Source organism: Gracilinanus agilis, chromosome 4 (assembly GCF_016433145.1).
Source record: "Gracilinanus agilis isolate LMUSP501 chromosome 4, AgileGrace, whole genome shotgun sequence".
Taxonomy (NCBI): Eukaryota; Metazoa; Chordata; class Mammalia; order Didelphimorphia; family Didelphidae; genus Gracilinanus; species Gracilinanus agilis.
The window spans coordinates 368,391,081-368,405,634 of NC_058133.1; the positions used below are offsets into that span (position 1 = coordinate 368,391,081).

General features: G+C 35.7%; 1 protein-coding gene across 1 annotated transcript in view; it reads right to left on the reverse strand.

The window, feature by feature from the left end:
- Positions 1-14,554, reverse strand: part of FRK (fyn related Src family tyrosine kinase) — a 142,173-nt gene that overhangs the window by 46,279 nt on the left and 81,340 nt on the right. Inside the window, exon 2 of the mRNA XM_044676781.1 lies at positions 11,308-11,429. Within this exon, the coding sequence (XP_044532716.1) occupies positions 11,308-11,429 (122 nt within the window). The remainder of the gene's footprint in view (positions 1-11,307; positions 11,430-14,554) is intronic.

Genomic DNA, 14,554 nt, shown 5'->3' on the forward strand with positions numbered 1-14,554 from the left:
GGTTAAGTGACTTATCCATGATTATTTAGTTGCTAACTGCTAATGTGAGATTCAAACTCAATTCTTACTGACTCCACTTCAAACCCATGTGCTTCCTCTAAGATCTTTGCCTTTATGCATTTGTATATACATATTAATGTATTTCTACAATACATGTATACACATATATATTATAAAATAAAATGGTAATTTAATGTTATGTTGTACTTACTTAAAACACTTGTGATATAATGTATCCTTATCAGCTCTGTTACAAAAAATTGCGCCCACTACATTATTCACAAAAAGAATCCTTGCTATTATAAGCAATGACATTTTCAATTAAGCTGAACACAACTAAATTATGACTTTAATTAAAAGGCATTTTCCGAGATGGTACCAACATGTTTAAAATTTAATAAATTTTATGCTAGTTGCTAAAATCATTAACATGAAATCTCTGCAGCATGTACACTTTTTGAAAATAGGAAACATGTTTAACCTATCTCAAGGAGTGTCCCAGATTCCCTAAGTTCTTAGTGTAACATTAGTTCAAACAGTCGTCTTTCCCCGCAATCAGATATTAACTTGCACCTATTATGGATGAGGAATTTTGTTTACATTCCTGGTTAAAAACAATAGACTCTTTGGCATAGCATCCATACTACTTACATAAAAAGTAACTGGAGGAGTCAAGAGTCTGAAAATTAAATGTAAAACCTTTTGCTGTCATGAACAAATTCCCATATAGATCAAGTGAACTCTTGGAAATGTTGCTCAAGAATGGAGGAGGCTCAGTGGCCTCTGTGAAGTGATTTGTTGGTCCTGTTCCAGTCACCAGTAAATGTAAGGAATGTACCATTACTCTTTATATCAGTGGTTCCCAAACTTTTTTGGCCTACCGCCCCCTTTCCAGAAAAAATATTACTTAGCCCCCCCCTGGAAATTTTTTTTTAATTTTAATAGCAATTAATAGGAAAGATAAATGCACCTGTGGCCATCACCGCCTCCTGGATCGCTGCAACACCCACCAGGAGGCGGTGGTACCCACTTTGGGAATCACTGCTTTATATCCTTTTCCAATTGTCTTTTGAACAAGAAGTTGGCTGCCTAGAAATAACTACACTGTCAGGCTGAAAGGCAATTTCTCTAAAATAAACCTGAAATTGAGCAGAAAAGAATTATTTGTGGTCTTCCGCAGGCCCAGTCTCCAACAAATTTGGGAAAAATCAGTGGAACCTGTTCCTTTTCCCTTATTGATGAATAAGTCCTGGTAGGATCACAGTGCCAATTCTGCAAGTATTTGAGTACTTACATTTTTGTTATTTTTGCTTCATTTCAGTCATGTCTGACTCTTCATGATTCCTTTTGGGGGATTTTTTGACACAGACTTCTTGGGATGATTTACCATTTCTTTCTCTAGTTCATTTTTCAGATGAGGAAACTTAGGCAAACAGGATTAAGTGACTTGCTCAGGGTCACACAACTAATAAGTATCTGAGGTCAGATTTGAACTCATGAAGATGAGTCTTCTTGATTCCAAGTCCAAGGCTCTATCCACTGTTCTACCTAGCTGTCCCTAAGTATCTGAGTACTACCTGCAGAGAATTGTTCACAGACACTAACAAAGTATTTAGATGGTCATCTGCTCTCTCCAGAGATGGGGGAGGGATGCTCTCCCCTCTTGTATAAGGGTTTAAAAAACAAATGACATGGTCTTCTAGGGTACATTCTCTACAGGAGCACAATTACATAGCAGTAATTTTTGACCTACCTTATAGACATGCAATATCCACTCTAAAACACTACATTCTTTGTGGGTGGAGATTATGGTTTATTATTTTATCTTTGTAACCCCAGAAACGAGCACAGAACATTTTGTGGTAATTGAATATGGTACAATGGATTTTTACCTCTATTAAAAAGCACAAAGCATCATGTACTGGACTGAATACCTAAGTGCTGATGGAGTTGCAGGATGTTCCCACCTTGGATGACTTCTCCTCCCTATCCCCCACATAATCTGAAAAGCAATTAAAATAAATATTTACCTTGTACAAGTGTGTTATGCTAAGCACTGGGAAATATGATTAAAAAGGCATTCTCTATCCCTGTGAAGACTATAATTTGTTAGGGCAGATAAAATGTAGAATCATACAAAAGAGAGCATGGACAGGGGCAGCTGGGTAACATGGTGGATAGATTGGCACACTTGGAGCCTGGCCTCAGACACTTAGTGGTTGTCTGACCCTGGACAAGTTTCTTAACCCTGTTTGCCTGGGTTTCCTCATTCGTAAAAGGACCTGGAGTAGGAAATAGCAAACTACTGCAAGATCTTTGCCAAGAAAACTCCAAAAAGGGTCACAAAGAGTCAGACACAACTGTAAACAACTAAGCAACAACAGCATGATAAGTACATGAGAAAGGAACAAAATTTTATTTCCTGCCATTAAAGTACTATTAATAGGACCTTTGTGTTCAAGGATGAGTGAGTTCAGAGACTTGTCCTCTTCTAGAAGTCAGTCAGAGATTAGTAACACACCTTTCTTGATCAGTCATCAAGACCTGGGGCATCTGGCACCATAAGAAGTACCAGGAAGTACACATAAGGCTTAGGAGACAAACTTAAGGGTATTAGGTGGAATCTTCTAATTAGCTTAATTTGCATTTCCCTTATTTTAAGTAATCTGCAGCATTTTTGTTACAATAAAAGGTTTGTGCGGGAGGAAAGGTTAATGGATGGTGATAGATATGTAAAAAAGAGCATTAATAAAATATTTTTAAATGCACAGATGAAAAGAAAAGTGTAGGAGATAGTAATTTTGTTACTGCCTTGTTAAATTGAATTTAATACATTTATAGATAAGTTATTAAATTAAATTTAATGTGTATGTAAATTAATAAATTCAAGTATTATATTGCTTCTTTAGAAAAAGGTTGCAAAGTTTAGTTACTTTTGCAACTATTTGTGTTTGTTGATGATTGTTAAGTGCACAAAAAAACAAGAAAATTAAAATAAAGAAGACAGTGTAAAATAAGCTGTTGTATTGTGAGATATAGATATTTGCCATTAATAATAGTACATATTTATATTCTTTAAGTTTTACAAAATGCCTTACAAAATCTCATCTTATTCGATTTTTCATGGTAGAGTAAGACACCGAATTTCCTCACTGTTATTTTTAGTCATTACTTCTTTTGCAATTGACTTTTTAAAAATTTCTCCTAATGTCTAATAAAGAGAATAGTGCTTCTTTTCTAGGATTACCAAAATCAAAGCATATGGTCATAATAAGACAGAAAGTCAATATATAATATGATGAATACAGGGCTATGTCTGGAGTCAGAAAGCTGAATTCAAAGCTTGTCTCTCATACATACTCATTGTATAACCATGGTTAAGTTACTGAAAATTTCAGAATCCCCAGATCACTTTCTAAAGTTATGTTAAATGTGAGTTGCAGATCAATAGCAGTAGAAGGAACTTTTACACCAGGAATTCCCTACACCAATAGAATCACAAATCCAGACCCCAATATATGGCATATAGAGAAGAACCTTCCCAGTTTCTTCAAAGATTCTGGTCATTTGACAACCTTACTTGAATTCTAATGCTAACTCTGTTAGGATCCCTATTATTTGTGATTTATTGTGTCTTTACTGATAGATCTATTACACTGTCAGAAGAGATATCATTTGGGCTTTGGTATCTTTTTAGGAAAGCTCAAATAGGGACAAATTCTAGTCTTCAGTGCTCATCTTAGTCGGGGTACATTTCATACAATAATAAATACCCTCCGAAGGCCAAACACAAAATTATTATTAGCTGTAATGATAACAATTTTCTTTTAATGCTGTGATTGAGACTACTCAATAACCCGACCAACTGATATGTGGTAAGAATTTTATGCTTTATTTCAGAAAAACAATTTACTACTAGTGACGAATAACAGCGGGAATACTAGCACTACCTGTCTCATTCCTAATGAAGATTGATTCTCTGACTATCATAAGTAATATGTAATATCCAAAAAGAACCATGGTAATTAACAACTAATTAGTGTCTTACAGTTATGAAAACTGTCACTCTCCAATCTCTTTCTGTGGATCTACTCAAAAGTGCACAACTATCAACAGCCATGCAAAAGCACAGTCACCTAATTAGTGCTGACCCCAACCTCAGGCTCCCAAGTCTCAGTGCCAAACCAGTCATCAATAAATCATGCTCTCTCGTAAAGCTTTTCCATGACAGCCGACCTACCGTGGACTTCCAAAGAATGAAGACAATGCTTCTAAGAGAAATAATATGGAAGTCAGAGAAATAGAAAAGGGATGTAGTTGTGTTCTTTTATCAACACAACAGTCTGCAAAATTGAAAATGAACAATTCTAACAGAATAAGGGGATATCCATAACACCATGAAATGATTCCATGGAATTTACATCTGAAGACCATTACTGGTAATCAGTAGTCAGGATAGCTAGCTAGATACATACATACATATGTGTGTGTGTGTGTATATATATATATATAAATATATATATGCATATATATATATGAGATAAGTTTTCTCTCTCCCTTCTGTCTCTCTCTACCCCTTTCTCTGTCTCTGTCTCTCTTTCTGTATCTCTCTGCCTCTTTCTCCCCCCTCTTTCCCTCTCTCTGTCTCTCTCTCCCCCTTCTCTCTCTCTCTCTGTCTCTCTCCCTCTCTGTCTCTGTGTGTGTGTCTCTCTGTCTCTCCCTCTGTCCCTGTCTCTGCCTCTCTGTGTCTGTCTGTCTGTCTGTCTCTCTCCCTCTCCCCCTTTCTCTATCTCTCTATCTCTCTCTCCCCCTTTCTCTATCTCTCTCTCTCCCCCTCTTTCCCTCTTTCTGTCTCTATCTCCTCCTTTCTGTCTCTTTCTGTCTGTCTCTGTCTCTTCCTTTTGCTCTCTCTGTCTCTCTCTCTACCCTCTCTCCCACTCTCCCTCTGTCTCTCTGTCTCTCTGTCTCTGTATGTCTCTCTCCCCCTTTCTCTCTCTCTGTCTCTGTCTCTCTCTGTCTCTCCCCCCTCTCTCCCTCTCTGTCTCTTTCTCTCTCTGTCTCTGTCTCTCTCTGTCTCTCTGTCTCTGTCTCTGCCTCTCTGTATCTGTCTCTGTGTCTGTCTCTTTCTCCCTCTCTCTCTGTCTCTGTCTCTCTCTCTCTCCTTCTCTCTCTCTCTCTCTCTGTCTCTCTGTCTCTCTCTCTCTCAGATATTCTCATGTCCAATAAAAAATATTCCATTCCAGGGTCCTGAATCCTGAATGATACATACTCTAGCTCCTGGTGAATACAAAGCAGTCAGATCATTAGTTTAAAAGACTCTAAATGATCTGCATTCATTGAAAAGGCTCTCAAAATGGTATGCAGGTCTCTAACCAAGGTCTGTATAAGCTTTCTAAATCCATAAGTGTACTCTACAGTATTATCACAGACTAATAGGACTCTTTTGCCAATACTATAATAATTGAGTCCTTTGTCCTAAGTCCTGGAGTGTTGTTTTTTTTTTAATTCCACAATATCTTCTTAGAGGATATTTAGACTACCCACTGAAGCCTGGGCACAGATCACAGGAATTATTTTATGACTGCTACTTTCACTTGGCATCTATCCAGGAAATCTTAATCCATTCCTATTTTTCAAAATAACTTAAAACTTTTAATCTGGCTTTTTGCTATGATTTGATCCGTTAGGGTTGGCACAAGACAAAAAAAAAAAAACCAAACATATCTACATTTAAATAAGTAGTTCTGTATGAGTAATGGGTTGGTGTCATTTAGGCAAAGAGATTGACTGATATTTTTTTATCCTCTAAAAAGAGCATCTGCCTCATGTAACAATGTAAAGGTAAACACAGTGAGAAAAGTGAATACTATCACATAAATCAGCAATATTTCATATAAATACTCCAGAACTATGTTTTCTGAATTACTATGTCATTTAGTGGGAAAAGCAGTGGATTGACAATATAGAGACTTTAGTCTTACATCTGACTTTATTTTGGTGGGGCCTGAATTTCCACATCTATTAAATGAGGAAAATGAACATAGATAATATCATAGTACCCTTCAATTTTTAATGTTCTTTGCTGTGAAGCTGAGATGGAAGTGAGTCACAGAACCCCCTTGTTCTTCCACAGAGAAAGAATTGGTAGAGTTAATGCTTGAACCCCTCTGAGAGAAACATAATAGTGGCAATACCACCTTTGAAGGGGGTTTTAATTACATTTTATTTTTTAATCAACAAAATTCTACCTTATCTTCTCACTTCCTGCCCTCCAAATAAGAAAGAAAAAAAACTCCTATTATAAATATGTATAGTCAAACAAAACAGAACCTTTCATTCCTTTCATTGCCTATGAACTCCCCCCAAAAAGGCTCATTCTGCACTCTGAGTCCATCATTTCTCTATTAGGAAATGACTAGTTTGTTTCATCACCTCTGGAATCCTTATCGGTCATTCCTTTGATCAGAATTCCTAAGTCTTTCAAAGTTGTTTGTCTTTACAATATTATTTTCATTACATAAACCATTTCCTCATTCTGCTCACTTGATTCTTCATCAATGCATGTCTTCCCACGTTTCTCTGAAATCATTCTCTTCATCATTTCTTATAGCATAAATGTTATTTCATATTTTTATTATTTACTTGAACAGTCCCTATTGATAGGTACGCCCTCAGTTTCCATTTATTTGCCCTTCAAAAAGAGCTGAAATATATCTATGTGTGTATGTATATGTGTGTATGTACTCATAATTTGAATGCACATTCTTAAAGTATGATTCATTTAGAATGAATCCCTCCCATAATTTACCTTCCCTCTCACTGCTTCCTGTCCCTTCTCAGCCTTCCCTTCTATTTCCCCATTAAAGGATATATACATTTATGTATACAACAGTGGGAGGAGGGTGGATGTAGGTGGGTTAGGTGAATGTGAGTAGGAATTTTTCCCTTCTTGGATGAGAATGAAGTTCAAGTATCAACTGTGTGCTGTGTCCCTCTCCTTTCTTCTTGCTCATATAGACTTCTACTTAGATTCTACTAATAGAATCTCACATACTGATTATGTGAGATTATTTTGCCTCTCCTTCACTCTTCTCACTGTCCCCCCACACACTCATTCCTCCTCTCCGACATTTTCTTTCTTTAAGATCATAAAAACATAACAGAACCTCTCCCAGATCCTCTAGTTAGACTTCCTTTATTACTTCAGTGATGATGAGGTGGATCTTCCCTTATTAGACAATAAACAATCCTTATTTAGTTCCTTATGATGACTCACATTTATCTTTTTGTGTTTCTCTTGACTCTTATGTTTGACTCTCTTGTCTCAGAGTTTCTACACAACTCTGACCTTTTCATCAGGAATTTTTTTCTATTTTATTTAAGATTCATTTCCTATTCTTTATAGGATTATACTCAGTTTTTGCTGGGTAAATTATACTTAGTTATTAGCCTATATCTTGTTCTAAGGTCTCCACATCTTTACAGCAAAAGCTATTAAATCACATGTGATCTTGACTGAGACTCTTTTTCTTTCTAGCTTGTTAGAGTATTTATTTTTTACCTAGAAGCTCTGGATTTTGGATAAAATGCTTCTAGGAACTTTCCATTCTGGTTTCTTTCTGGAGGTGACTAGTAAATTCTTTTTATTTCAACTTTGTCCTCTGGTTCCAAAAGGTCTTAGTAATTTTCTTTTATGATTTCTTTATGGTCAGGTTTTTTTTTAAATCACACTTCTCAGGCATCCAAGGAGTCTCACTTTTTTTTCTCTTCAATTTGTTTTCAAGGTCAGTTGTTATTACTGTGAGATAATTTACCCTTTTTTCAGTCTTTTAACTTTGTTTTTAATATTTCTCATCTCATGGAGTCTTTAGCTTCTAATTTTCAGGGAGTTTATTGCTAGATCAAAAGGTTTACTTGTACCTCTAAGAAGTGAGTTCTTAATTTTCTTTCTATATCTTTCTATGTTTCTCATTTCTTTTCCTTTTCTCTAGTGTTCTAATTTGGTTTTCACAATCATTTATACCTCTTTTCTAGATTCATGCTTCATCTCTTTCAGGGAGTCTAGTTAAGTTATGCCTAAGCTATGTTTTCCTTTGGAGCTTTGCTCATAAATATTTGGGGATCATTCTCTTCCTCTATATGTCTTGATCATCCTTGGAGCCATTATAGCTTTTTAATTCGTGGGATTTTCTGTTTTCTTTATTTGCTCATTCTTCCAGTCTGTGTCCTCACTTCAGACATTATGCTAAGGCTAAGCTCTTCATATGTTTGCAGGGGATATCTAAGTTGGCCCTGATGATGCTTTCTTGGGATATTGAGTGTTGTGTTGAGTCTTAGACAGCTTAGTCTGAAAACTTGTAAACTCTTAGTACTTCCAATAAAAGTCTGATGCAGGGCAAAGGCTGCCCTCATCTGAGCTCCATTCCACCACAAGTTCTTCACCTTTAGGATGAATGGCACAGCTGTGGCTTGCTCTGGTTGGAATTTCAATAGACTGATGCTGGACTTAAGTGATTATTAGCCTTTTGGAACCTGTTAGTTCAGAATAGAAGAAATACGGGCTCACCTTTGGTGTAATATGTCTACCTTAGTTATTTCACTTCACTTCAGACTAGACTGGAGGCTGGAACCAAAACCCTGCTCAGTTCCTGTGGTCAAAACCACATAGTTGCTGCTTACCTCTTAAACTTGGTTCTTGTTCAGTATACAAGTAAGGACTCAGAATAAGACTCCTGGAACACCATCTCTGGGCACAGTTCCCTTCTTCAGTCAGCCTCGGATCTGTGTGCCTGAACTGTGTTGTGAGCCACAAAGCTGCCAAGTGATATCTGTTCCAGAACAAAGTTGGACTTCTCTTTCTTATATTTAGAAACCCTTGCCTCACTGTGCAACTTTTTCCTGCACTAGACTATCTATGACTATGAGCAATCATATAGGCCATAACTGCCTGTTCTATTCCCTTTTTTGATACTGCCCTACCTAGGAGAAATTACAGACATGTAGATAAGGACCTGGCAATGTTTAACAGGCAAGTTTATTTATGTCATCCAACATTCATTGAACATTCACTCTGTGCTTCCCAATATACAGTTTTCAGTTTACCAAACTGAAATTTGTATATTGTAGGATCTCTCCCCCTTTGGGTTTTATAATTTAGTTTGGGTGCAAGGATATACATAATGCAAGGAAACAAGTTTTATCTAGAATTTTAGCTTCTCAGTATAAGGTAAGCTCCTTGAATGCAAGGATCATTTTTTTCTTTAGTCTATTTGATCCCAAATTAAGTGAGGTACTTAACAGATTTCTTGTCAGATTAGATTAGGAAAGACCAATTATCATCTATGTTCAATATATTCATCCATGTTCCATGATAATGTGAATCAAGATTTCAATAGAAAATTAATGCTAGCAATAATATCACTCTAAAAGAGCAACTCTGGAATTATTGTTTATATATAGTTATTGTGTATAATAATTTTCCATTTGAAAGTAACCTTAATTTTCTCCTTCTTTGAAAATTTCTCAAATTTCACCGATTCTAGGGCCATTCATAACCCAAAATTTACCCTGAGACTGAAGCAGTATTTATGAGTAATAGTAGAGTGCAAAAAAGATCATGTGAAAGAGATGAATGAGGCTTGATCTCAACCTAGGAATCATAAAATCATAGATTTGAGGCTACAAGAAATCTTATAGGTTCTCTCATTTAATCTCCTTATTCTAATATTTCTTCCTATTTCATGCAGTCATTTATTCTATTTGATCCATTCTATCTTTCAGGGAATATATTATAGGGAGCTTATCTCTAACAAATAAAAAAAAATAGACCTAGAAAGGGTGTCCAAGGTCACAGAAGAAATCAGTGACTTGGGTAGAATTCAAATACACATCATTTGGCTTCAAATCCAGTTCACTTTCCATCATATCACACTGCATATTTCAAGAAAGAATATTCCACACTGGTGCAAAACACTTCTAAAAAGTACATATTTCTGAAAAAAATCATATAAATGCAACAAAAGGAGAATCAAAAGAAATCCCTTTTGTTCTATTATTTTAGCAATGTAGATGTATAAATAGGTTATGCCAGTGGTTCCCAAACATATTTAGCCTACCGAAACCCTTTCCAGAAAAAATATTACTTAGCCCCCTGGAAATTAATTTTTTTTTATTTTAATAGCAATTAATAGGAAAGATAAATGCACCTGTGGCCATCACTGCCTCCCTGGATCACTGCATCACCCACCAGGGGGCGGTGGCACCCACTTTGGGAATCATTGATATATATGGATATGTATGTGGTAAAAAACTATGGAATAATTTCCGGTAAGTTAAGTATTTTAAAATATTCAAGTATTGTATTCAAACTCATACATATCCTATTTACTATTCACCAGTAAACATGCAAATTTAATCTAAATTTCAGTCATATCAATTAGAAAACTGTTTAGGGTTTGACTCATATTCTCCCTAAAAGTTACCCATATAATAGAAATGTGTAAATGTAGCCCAGATAATTTTGTTCATATCTTGGTTGCATAGAACTAATGCATATAAATAATTCTTTTTCAAAAACATTTATATAAAAATTATTCTTTTTCAAAAACTTTTACCCGGGGGCAGCTGGGTAGCTCAGTGGAGTGAGAGTCAGCCCTAGAGACAGGAGGTCCTAGGTTCAAACCCGGCCTCAGCCACTTCCCAGCTGTGTGACCCTGGGCAGGTCACTTGACCCGCATTGCCCACCCTTGCCAATCTTCCACCTATGAGACAATACACCGAAGTACAAGGGTTTAAAAAAAAAAAAACTTTTACTCTTCAATCTTAGAATTGAAGTATAATTTCCAAAGCACAAGAGTGGTAAGGGCTAGGCAATTGATTTTAAATAAGTTTCCCAGAGTCATACAGCTAGGGAGTATCTGAGGTCAAATTTGAACCAAGGACTTCCCATCTCCAGCCAGGGCTCTCTATCTACTGAGCCACCTAGCTGCCCCTAGAAATTATATTTTGAAATTATTTATTCCTAGCCACAGTTTAAAATACTTCACTAATTCTTCTATCACCCCTAAGAATTAATAGAATGTATTTAACTTCATTGCTCTTACATGAGTTCCAAAAAAAGCAAAACAGCATTTTAAATGAGTATTCCCCTGATCCCATAGTAGAAGCACAGCAAACCAAGCTCTCAGACCTACACAGAGTGTCTAAAAGTCTTACGTTCATTCTCGGCTTTAATGGCTTAAGACTTTTGGAATACCCTGTAGTTAATAAGTAATGCATTCCCCCGCCTCCCTCCCCAAAAATCCATACCTGAAAGGGAGAAGTCTCCTTTCTGAGTTTCACTTTCTCTAATTAGAAAGGCACCATTCTGGTTTCCTGGGTATAGTAGTTGTTTTTCTGCATCTACTCGCTTGATTGAACCAAAGAACCACCTATAACAAGAGATAGGCACATTTTAATTATCTAATGATATTCTGCCTTTCAAAAGAGAACAAGATACTTAGTGAGAATGAGTCTCGAAGCTTCCAATGTTTTCTGCGATCTTTATGAATTATGCCTACAAGGAATATTGGCAGTTTACCACATAGATGCCAAAGTTACTAAATTTAAGTTATTGAAAAAAAGGAGGTGTAGTTGCTGTCAGAAACATGGGTAAATCGGCAAAGCAGATGAAGTTTTCCTTCAGTGTTACCTTCCCTCCCTTTTGAGGTACACCCCTCACTCTATTTTGTTTTTTGTTGGGTTTTTTTTTACTTTCTCAGCTTCCTAATATAACAAAATAAACTATGGCAAAGTTTTCAAAGACATTTTGGCTTCACAATTTTGTCTATCCATATTAAAGTGGGAAGAGACATTAGAAATGAAATCCCTTTTCTAAATGAGGAAACTGAGACATAATGCTAGAAATGAATGAGTGGAAAAGCACAATTAAGAACTTACTATGTGCAAAGTATTATGCAAGGAACTAGTAATATAAATAGAGAAGTGAGAGAGTTCTTGGCATCAAGAAGTTCAGATTCCAATAGAGGAAACAACACATACAGGTTTGAGAGGCAAGTCGCATCATTACATCTTATTGAATGACATCAATGCAGATAAAATAAATGCATTTGTGATGCTGAGTCATTTGATAATGCTGAAGATTTTTGTCCAATGAACTTTCTTCCAGATTTCTAATCACCATGGCTAATGAAGAGGCAGGGACATAATTTGTTAGGCTACATTTCCAAAAGGAAATCCTTACCAGGATGATGGATTCCAAGGCTGAATTGGAAGCAGGTCTTGGGGCATAACTAAGATCCATAATAGTTGATTGGCATTAGGTATTGAGAGGGTTGAGAAACTTGGGGTCCTTATCCCTAAGGATTCCTCTCCTCAGTAATGGCTTTGGCACTCTTAGAGGTCTGGGGGACACTGCTATTAGCAGGGCTCTTACGTCCAGGGTCTTGAAGATGTCTGCATTGAGGTCAGAGTGGAGATGGAAATGACCGGTGATGGTGATATACTCGCCTGATACGTGTTGCTTCCTATCTGTCCCTCAAGGTGCTCTACTACTAGTATTGACCAATTAACAGCAACAGAATTTTCAAATCAAGCCACATGGAATTTGGGCTCCTCTCACTATTATTTCTCAATCTGAAAACCATGACCCAGGGATGGTAAAAGGAAATTCTGAGGAGTTTGATTCAATTCAACAAATATTTATTAAGTATCTACCATATTTGCGAGATACCATGCAGTGAGATACGACCATAAATTAAAGTGTCTTTGGTCTCATAGATTCCTAGTCATAAATGCCTACCCTAAAGCTATTGCTGTACCATAATACAGAGTCTGAGCTTAGATTACTAGATGGTATATGGACCCATGAAATATCTAAGAAGATTCATTATAATCCTTAACAGAACAAAGAACCATAGTAATTTTTTAGACAATTTTATTTTTTTTATTGGTTGCATTAAATTTCCCAAGTATCTCTCTGTCTCTCTTTCCTCCCCACCCCAGAGAAGGTAGCATTTCACAACAAAATATATGTAAATTATATCTTTCATGTTTCTACCTATGAGTTTTTCCTCTGGAAGCAGACATTCAGAAGTTATTCTTCAAACATTAGTTCTGTAGCTTTACATAATGTTCTCTTTGTTCTGTTTACTTTTTTTCATGATTTTGCATAGCTCTTTCCAAGTTTTTTTAATTAACCTGCTCGTAAATTCTCATGGTGCGGTAGTATTCCATCACAATCATGCCACAATTTTTCAGCTATATTATGTTAATAGTAATAATAGCTAGCACTTAAATAATTCTGTAAGGTTTGCAAAGCATTTTACCAAAAAAAAAGTTTGAATTTGATTTCAGGATACCTGGATAGGAATCATGTCTATGATATCGACTAAATATATATTATTTAGCATTTCTAGGCCTCAGGTTCCACAGCTTTAAATTGAGATAATCATACTTATAATTATTGGGAGGATTTGCAAAATTTACACCTCTATATAGACATCAGCTCTTATAACAGAAAGCGGTCACCAAGCTTTGGCATTCAGAACAATAGTTTTGTAGAAAAGCAATGAACTAGATAAACCTACATAAGTCATCAACATTTCTCTATACTATCAATGAAGTCCAATAGCAACCTATAGACAGAAAAATCCCATTTAAAATAACTGTGGGCAATATAAAATACCTGGGGGTCTATCTGTCAACACAAATTCGAGAACTATATGATCACAATCACAAAACACTTTTCACATAAAGTCATATCTAAAGAATTGGAAAAATATTAATTGCTCATGAATAGGCTAAGGTAAAAATGAAGATTCTACTTAAATTAATATACCTCTTCAGTACTACACCACCCAAACTACCCAAAATTATTTCATAAAGCTAGAAAAAATACTAAAAGTCATCTGGAAGAACAAAAGGTCAAAAATATCAAGGAAATTAATGAAACAAAAAATATGAAGGAAAGTGGCTTAGCTATAGGAGATCTCAAACTATATTACAAAGTGGCAACCTTCAAAACAATCTGGTACTAGCTAAGAAATAGAGTAATGGATGAGTGCAATAGATTAAGCACTCAATATATAATAATAAATGGCAATAATAACTTCATATTTGAGAAACTCAAAGAGCAAAGCTTTTGGAAAAAGAACTCACTATTTAACAAAAACTGCTGGGAAAACTAGAAAACTAGGCACAGACCAATACCTCATGCCATATCAAAATGGATACATGATTTAGATATAAATGGTAAAACTATAAACGAATTAGAGGATAGAATAGTTTCCTGTCAGATCTATGAATCTGGGAACAATTTATATTTAAACAAGACATAGAGAACAAAATATGAAATAACTTTGACTATATTAAATTTAAATGGTTTGGTAAAAAAACAAAACAAATGCAACCAACATTAGAAGGGAAACAACAAAACTGGGAAAAAACATATAATAAATACTTCTGAAAAAGGCTTCATTTCTCAAACATATGGAGAACATAGTCAAATGTATAAGAGTACAAAGCAATCCCCAATTGACAAGTGGTCAAAGAACAT